The sequence below is a fragment of the Bos indicus x Bos taurus genome, chromosome 5 (genome assembly GCF_003369695.1).
Source record: "Bos indicus x Bos taurus breed Angus x Brahman F1 hybrid chromosome 5, Bos_hybrid_MaternalHap_v2.0, whole genome shotgun sequence".
NCBI lineage: Eukaryota > Metazoa > Chordata > Mammalia > Artiodactyla > Bovidae > Bos > Bos indicus x Bos taurus.
Window position 1 is genome coordinate 60653258 of NC_040080.1, and position 9196 is coordinate 60662453.

Consider the following 9196-nt stretch of genomic DNA (forward strand, 5'->3'; position numbering starts at 1 on the left):
GTTGTGTCCGACTCTGTGCGACCCCATAGACGGCAGCCCACCAGGCTCCCCTGTCCCTGGGATTCTCCAGGCAAGAGTACTGGAGTGGGTTGCCATTTCCTTCTCCAATGCATTAAAGTGAAAAGTGGAAGTGAAGTCGCTCAGTCGTGTCCGACCCTCAGCGACCCCATGGACTGCAGCCTTCCAGGCTCCTTCATCCATGGGATTTTCCAGGCAAGAGTACTGGAGTGGGGTGCCATTGCCTTCACCCTTTTTATCTCATTAGTTAGATTAAAACTTAGGTACTTAGTTCTTTTTGAACCAAATATAAATTGAATTTTCCTTAGTTTCTCTTCCTGATAGTTTGTTCTTAGTGTACAAAAGCACTATATGTTTATGTATGTTAATTTTTATTCTGTAACTTTGATGAATTCACTTATTAGTTCTAATAGTATTTTTGGTGGCATCTTCTAGGATTTTCTATACATAGTATCATAACATTTAAAAATACTGATAGTTTTATTTTATTCTTTCCAATTTGAATTCTTTTTCTTGTCTGATCATCTTTATTTTATTCCTAATTTAGAGGAAATTTTTTCAGCTTTTCACTCATGTTGATCATTCAAATCTAAATGGATGTTGAATCCTATTCAAAGCTTCTCATGGATCTACTGAGATGATCATATAACTTTCATTTTCAATTAGTTAATGAGGTGAACATATGGACTGAATTGTTGATTTTGACCCATCCCTTCATCCCAGGGATAAATCTCACTTGAAGATGGTATATGATCCTATTCATGTATTGTTGAATTTTTTTTTTTTTTTGCTAATAAGTTGTTGAAAATTTTTTCATCTATACTTAACAGTGATGTTGGCTTGTACTTTTGTTTTATTCGTGTTATGTCTGGTTTTTTCATCAGGGTGTTGGCCTCAGAATTACTTTGGAAGTTGTTCTTTCCTCTTCAATTTTTTGTAATAGTTTGAGAAGGATAGGTGTTAAGTCTTCTTAAATGTTTGGCAGTATTCTTGGAAAGCTGTCTGGGCTGGCTGTTTGTTGGGTAGTTACTATTACTGATTCAATTTCATTCAGTTCAGTTCAGTCGCTCAGTCGTGTCCGACTCTTTGCAAACCCATTAGCAGCAGCATGCCAGGCCTCCCTGTCCATCACCAATTCCCGGAGTCCACCCAAACCCATGTCCATTGGGCTGGTGATGCCATCAAACCATGTCATCCTCTGTCATCACCTTCTCCTCTTGCCCTCAATCTTTCACAGCATCAGGGTCTTTTCAAATGACTTAGCTCTTCGCATGAGGTGACCAAATTATTGGAGTTTCAACTTCAACATCAGTCCTTCCAATGAACACCCAGGACTGATCTCCTTTAGGATGGACTGGTTGGAACTCCTTGCAGTCCAAAGGACTCTCAAGAATCTTCTCCAACACCACAGTGCAAAAGCATCAATTCTTCAGCCCTCAGCTTTCTTTATAGTCCAACTCCCACATCCATACATGACCACTGGAAAAACCATAGCCTTGACTAGACGGACCTTTGTTGGCAAAGTAATGTCTCTGCTTTTTAATATGCTGTCTAGTTTGGTCATAATTTTCCTTCCAAGGAGTAAGTGTCTTTTAATTTCATGGCTGCAATCACCATCTGCAGTGATTTTGGAGCCCAGAAAAATAAAGTCTCTCACTGTTTCCACTGTTTCCCCATCTATTTCCCATGAAGTGATGGAACCAGATGCCATGATCTTAGTTTTCTGAATGTTGAGATTTAAGCCAACGTTTTCACTCTCTTCTTTCACTTTCGTCAAGAGGCTCTTTAGTTATTCACTTTCTGGCATAAGGGTGGTGTCATCTGCATATCTGAGGTTATTGATATTTCTCCTGTCACTCTTGTTTCCAGCTTGCGCTTCCTCCAGCCCAGCGTTTCTCACGATGTACTCTGCATATATGTTAAATAAGCAGGTTGACAATATATAGCCTTGACGTACTCTTTTTCCTATTTGGAACCAGTCTGTTAGGTTCATGAATCAAGGCAAATTGGAAGTGGTCAAACAGGAGATGACAAGAGTGAACATCGACATTCTAGGAATCAGTGAACTAAGATGAACTGGAATGGGTGAATTTAACCCAGATGACCATGATATCTACTACTGTGGGCAGGAATCCCTTAGAAGAAATGGAGTAGCCATTATAGTCAACAAAAGAGTCCTAAATGCAGTACTTGGATGCAATCTCAAAAATGACAGAATGATCTCTGTTTGTTTCCAAGGCAAACCATTCAATATCACGGTAATCCAAGTCTATGCCCCGACCAGTAATGCTAAAGAAGCTGATGTTGAACAGTTCTATGAAGACCTTTAAGACCTTCTAGAACTAATACCCCCAAAAGATGTCCTTTTCATTATAGGGGACTGGAATGCAAAAGTGGGAAGTCAAGAAACACCTGGAGTAACAGGCAGATTTGGCCTTGGAGTACAGAATGAAGCGGAGCAAAGGCTAATAGAGTTCTGCCAAGAGAACACACTGGTCATAGCAAACACCCTCTTCCAACAACACAAGAGAAGACTGTACACATGGACGTCACCAGATGGTCAACACCAAAATCAGATTGATTATATTCTTTGCAGCCAAAGATGGAGAAGCTCTATACAGTCAGCAAAAACAAGACCAGAAGATGACTATGGCTTTGATCATGAACTCCTTATTGCCAAATTCAGACTAAAATTGAAGAAAGTGGAGAAAACAACTAGACCATTCAGGTATAACCTAAATCAAATCCCTTATGACTATACAGTGGAGCTGAGAAATAGATTTAAGGGTCAGATCTGATAGACAGATTGCCTGATGAACTATGGATGGAGGTATGTGACATTGTACAAGAGACAAGAATCAAGACCATTCACAAGAAAAAGAAATGCAAAAAAGCCAAATGGCTGTCTGAGGAGGCCTTACAAATAGCTGTGAAAAGAAGGGAAGTGAAAAGCAAAGGAGAAAAGGAAAGATATACCCATTTGAATGCAGAGTTCCAAAGAATAGCAAGGAGAGATAAGAGAGCCTTCCTCAGCAATCAATGCAAAGAGAGGAAAACAATAGAATGGGGAAGACTAGAGATCTCTTCAAGAAAATTAGAGATACCAAGGAAAAATTTGATGCAAAGATGGGCTCAATAAAGGACAGAAATGTTAGGGACCTAACAGAACCTAACAGAACCTTATATCTTAAGGTTCTGTTAAGATATTAACAGAAGATATTAAGAAGAGGTGGCAAGAATACACAGAAGAACTATACAAAAAAGATCTTCATGACCCAGATAATCACGACTGGTAATCAATATGTTCATATTTTCTATTTCTTCTTGATTCAGTCTTGGGAAGTTATACATTTTTAGTAATTTCTCCTTTTCTTTTACTTTTTGCATTTTATTAGCCTTTACTTTTTCTTAGTAATATTTTATAATTATTTGTATTTTGGTGGTGTTGTTTGTGACTTCTCTTTTATTTCTGATTATACATACTTGGGTTCTCTTTTTTTCTGACAATTTTGGTTAAATGTTGATCAATTTTCTTTATTTTCTCAAAGAAACAGAACTTTGTTTCATTGGTCTGTTCTATTGTTTGTTATTTGCTATTTTACTTGTTTCTGCTCTGATCTTTATTATTTCTTTCCTTCTACTCACATGTAGTAGTTGGTTTTTCTTTTCATTTAATCTTTATTATCTCTAACTTCCTTTAGGAATAACATTAGAGTGTTTATTTGAGATTTTCTTCTTTCCTGAGGTAGGATTGTACCAGTATAACTTCCTTCTTGTGATCTCTTTTGTTGCTTCCCATTATTTGGATCATTGCTTTTCATTTTCATTAGTCTCCATTTAATTATGACTTCCTTGTTGATTTCTGCACTGACCTATTGGTTATTTAATAGTGTACTGTTTCATCTTCACATCCTTATGTTTTTGTAGCTTTTTCTTATAATTGATTTCTAGTCATATACTATTGTAGTCAGTAAAAATGCTTGATATGATTTCAACCTTCTAAAATTTACTGAGACTTACTTTGTAGTCTAGCATGTGATCTATCCTGAAGAATGTTCTGTGTACACTTGAAAAAATGTGTTCTGCTGTTTGGGGAATGTGTATGTGTGTGTGTATATATATATATTCCATATATACACTTTATGCATGTATAGAAATAGAGGAAAACAACAGAATGGGAAAGAATAGAGATCTCAGAAAATCGGAGATATCAAAGGAACATTTCATGCAACATGAGCACAATAAAGGATGCATAAGTATCTTTTCTAGCTAAAGGGAAATATTATTAGAAGAAACAAGAATCTTAAGGAACATTTTCAAATGTACAGAACATAACTGTGAAGTCTTAAAAATATTTTATGTAAGAGTTCTTCTTTTCCAACATATTCATTGAGGAATCTTTATATATTCTACAGTCATCCAACTATAGCCTCTAGGCCAAATGTTTGCATTTGTTCATTTACCTATTGTCTATGGTTGGTTTCACACTATAAAGGCAGAACTGAGGATACAGGAATACAAGACATATGTTTCTCTTTCAATTGGATTGTTTCTCTTTTCCTGTTCTATCGCCTATTGTTCAAACCCCACCATGGTTCTCAGTCTTGAAGAGATTTCCAGGCTTCTGAGATCCTTTAACATCTCCTCTTTTAGTGCCTTGAAATCATAGGTGGATCTATAATCTCCTGATCTTGCTAATACCTATGTTACTTCAAAATCAGCCCCACCTTTCCCTTCAGCTCTTCCATGGACTGTTTAGATTATTCTGTGTATTAATAAAAACATGATGTATTTACAGTAGAGATAAGAAATTAATTTCTAAATGGTTGTAACCCATTCAAATGAAAAATTATGAATACCCTTCTGTGTAAATCATGAAATAAAAGAAGAATCAAATATTTATTATCCAAATGTGTTTTTTAAAATTATTAAGTTTTGTAAGTATAACTCTAGTCCTTATGTCCTCTAGAGAGAGTATCTAACTCTCTAATGGTCTTGTGAACTTACTAATTAATATTTTTTCTCTCATTTTTCTTTTTTCATTATATCGATAGAAAATACATCATAGGTGAGAAAGGTCTTAATCCCCAAAGAATACCTTGCAGAGGGAATGCTCACCATCAAGATTTCCCTTCCCATGAAAGAATTTCTCTCAGGACCCATTTCTAGTATATTTTTTGATTTAATCAATGAAAAGTATAGTAAATGAGACAGAGAGATAAACCACAATTTGTGTTAGCACCTGTTCACCTTAGCAATTTGAGACATGATCTTAACAGTGATGAAATGCAACCTACATCGCAGAAAAACTTCCTGTTAAACAAAGATTTGTTTCTTTTCATACTTTTGTTTCTTTTCATACTTTTGTTTCTTCATAAATGTACAATACAGTACTTATCATAGAGGATATACTAAGATGAGAAGTAGTATCCATTCTTGTGAATCTATTTTATACATAAGTTGTTCTCAACACTTTTCCCATTTAGATAACTTTTTCTGTTGAAATAAGAAACTTTATATATGAATTTTAAGGAAAGTAAGCATTTTGTAGTTGACAGTCTTGACAGAGGTTTTCTTTCTCTCTCTCTTTTTTAACCATTCCTCTGCCTTCTAAAATCGATCAGTCAAAGCTCTTAATAACCTTTAAAATTTTCAAAAAAGTAGATACTCTAACTGTGCTGAATTGATTTTAATATACTTTCACAATTCTAACTAGTCTGAGAATAATGTCACAGGAATAAAATCATAGTTCTGGCAACAAAAAATATAAAAAATTTTAGGAGACATTTCCTAATTTAGATCATATGTGATTTTATTTATTTACTGTAATTATTTTATGTATATAAAGTTATAAATTTTTATTATAAAAGATATTTCTATGGTACATGAGTTTTTTAATGTATCATTTTTATAGTATGTGAGGTTTTAAATTTATTGTCAGTTTTCTTTAGTATTTTATGATTATTGAATAACAAGTCACTATGCTGCTCAACCTCATGACTCTAAATAAATCTCTTGAATATGTTATTTGTTCAATAAATAACATTCATAAAATTAGAAGAAAAGCTACTTTCTTTCTTTACCTCTCAGTGTATTTTATCTGAGGACATTTTATAGTCAAAATAGCATAAATCTAAATAAATATAGTACAAGCTTGTTTAAATACATAGTTTTTCTTTTGTGGCTATCTCTAAATTGTTCTATGTGCCTTCCATGCTGCATATGAACAGATCTTTGTATTTGTAATTAAATTTTTTCTGCTTCTGAAAAGACAGAAAAATATGTCAAAGATCTTTAGAATTCTTCACTTGCATTCTAATCTGAAAAATTCAAAATAAGCAAAAGAGAGAAGAAACAAAGGAAGAAAAATAGGAAGGAAAGAAGGGTGGAAGGAAAACAATAAAGTCTGATTTCATTGTCTTCAGGAAATATAAGCAAGAATCATTCTGTTTTCAGCAAACTGTGCTATTAAGAGTGTATGTCACCATAGGCACAAAAATAATGGAGAAACAAGGATATGATGTAAATGTGTAAAAATGCATTTGAGTCAGTTCTAATGAGGTGGATGAAACTGGAGCCTATTATACAGTGTGAAGTAAGTCAGAAAGAAAAAAACCAATACAGTATGTTAACACGTATATATGGACTTTATAAAGACGGTAATGATGACCCTATATATGAAACAGCAAAAGAGGCACAGATATAGAGAACAGACTTTTGCACTCTGTGGGAGAAGGCAAGGGTGGGGTTATTTGAGAGAATGGCATTGAAAAACGTATATTACTATATATGAAATAGATGACCAGTCCAAGTTCGATGTGTGAAACAGGGCACTCAAAACCGGCGCACTGGGACAACCCAGAAGGAAGGAATGGGGAGGGAGGTGGGAGTGGAGTTTAGGACAGAGGAACACATGTATACTGATGGCTGATTCATGTCAATGTGTGGCAAAAACCACCACAACATTGTAAAGTAATTAGTCTCCAATTATAATAAATGAATTAATTTAAAAAATTTTAAAAAAGGATCATGCTTTTGTCAGAAGTGTTTCTTCTAAAGATAGAAAGACAGGTACAATATTTACATATTATTTTTCTAAAGTAGATAAACTAATCATTAACAATAAAATGAGATTATAAATTAAACAGATTTTACTCCAGGTAAAATCTTAAGTGGGAAACACCATTCATTAAAGGAGGCAGCTTTCAACACCAGCAAACTGATAATAAACCCAGGGGGAAAGGGCTATTTCCAAACATTTTCTTAGAATCTCCACTTTGCCAAAGCACATTTGGAGAGCAAATCCATAATATTTGTAAATAAGCATATCTGAAAAAGGATAACCAGTCAGATTTAACTCTTCACTAGGAAGACTTTTTTAAAAATAGTTATCTTTTTTTTTCATTGATGATTTGTTAAATATTGGGAACAATATGGTATGAAATGATTTTATCCCATGCTGGTTCCTTCTTATTTTTACTACAACATGTATTCTGATTGTTCATTTCTTTCATGTTACTATCTCTCCAGCTCTACCTTTATCTCAGCTATGAAGAGTAAGCTTAATAGGAACTTCTCAGAGGTGACTGAGTTTATTTTGCTGGGATTTAGAACCCCTCCAAAGCTACAGATCCTCCTGTTTCTAGCATGCCTGTTGGTCTATGTGGTCACTCTGGTGGGAAATATCAGCATGATAGTTGTCATTAAGATGAACTCCAGACTTCAAATGCCTATGTATTTCTTCCTCAGAAACTTGTCCTATTTAGATCTCTGCTACTCCACAGTCATTGCTCCCAAAACTTTAGCTAACTTCTTGTCTAATGAAAAGAAAATTTCTTACAAAGGCTGTGCCGTCCAATTTTTTTTCTTTGCTCTGTTTGTCACCACTGAGGGCTTTCTTCTGGCTGTCATGGCATTTGATAGATTCTCAGCCATTTGCTCCCCGCTCCTGTATCCTGTGCAAATGTCCCCAAAACTCTGTGTTCAATTGGTAACTGGATCCTATGTCTGTGGCTGCATTAATGCTGTAGTCCAAACAAGTTTCACCTTTAGTTTGCGTTTCTGTGGAGAAAACAGATTGGACCACTTTTTCTGTGATGTCCCAGCCCTGATCAAGATCTCCTGTGTGGACACCTTTGTGAACAAGGTTGTACTGTTTATTCTTTCTGCTCTCATCATCATCACCACCACAACTACCATTCTGGTTTCCTATGCATATATCCTCTCTACTGTCCTAAAGATGCCTTCAACTCATGGCAGGAGTAGGACTTTCTCCACCTGTGGCTCCCATATAGCAGTGGTTAGCTTATTCTACGGGACTGTGTTCTTCATGTATGCTCAACCTGGAGCCATCTCCTCACCAGAGAAGAACAAGGTTGTAGCTGTGCTCTACACCCTTATAATACCAATGTTAAATCCTCTAATATACAGTCTGAGAAATAGAGATGTGAAAGATGCTGTGAAAATAATATTACACAGTAAATGATTCTCTCACTGATATTTGTAATGCCTTTATAATATATAATGGACAAACTGTGTTTTCTAATTGTCTTAGTTATTCTTGTTTTTATAAAATTACTATACCAAAGATAGTTATATATATGACAACAAATATTTTTCTAAGTTTTATAATATAATATGTCTAACAGATACAGATATATAGATCATTATTTTATTTCCTTAAAATGTATGAAAACATTGTATGTTCTCAACTTGTGATGTGACAATATTTTTATTTCAATGTTACTTTGATTAGGAATTCAATATTAAGAGCTTCTCTTACTCATTAAAATAATATTATATCAGTGTGAATAATATTATATCATAGTTTCTGTAGATAAAATAATTATTCTTTAATTCAAAGCAAGTGAACTGATATTTCTTTGGACAAGATAACAGCCCCACTGTGTATTAGTAATGGAATAGTAATGGTTAGTTACATAGAATACTTTTGATATGAGGTATATCCTTCTCCAAATTTCCATATTTGTATTCTGAGGAGTATCATCCAAAGAGTTCAGTTCAGTTCAGTTCAGTCGCTCAGTCATGTCCGACTCTTTGCAACCCCATGAATCTCAGCACGCCAGGCCTCCCTGTCCATCACCAACTCCCGGAGTTCACTCAGACTCACCTCCATCGAGTCAGTAATGCCATCCAGCCATCTCATCCTCTGTCGTCC

The 9196-nt window shown here is 34.9% G+C and overlaps 1 protein-coding gene across 1 annotated transcript; it reads left to right on the top strand.

The window, feature by feature from the left end:
- Positions 1-7567: 7567 nt before the first annotated feature.
- Positions 7568-8503, top strand: LOC113893459 (olfactory receptor 12-like). Its single transcript, XM_027543441.1, has one exon. It carries the CDS (start codon positions 7568-7570, stop codon positions 8501-8503), a length of 936 nt encoding a protein of 311 aa, XP_027399242.1.
- The last annotated feature ends 693 nt before the right edge of the window (positions 8504-9196 follow it).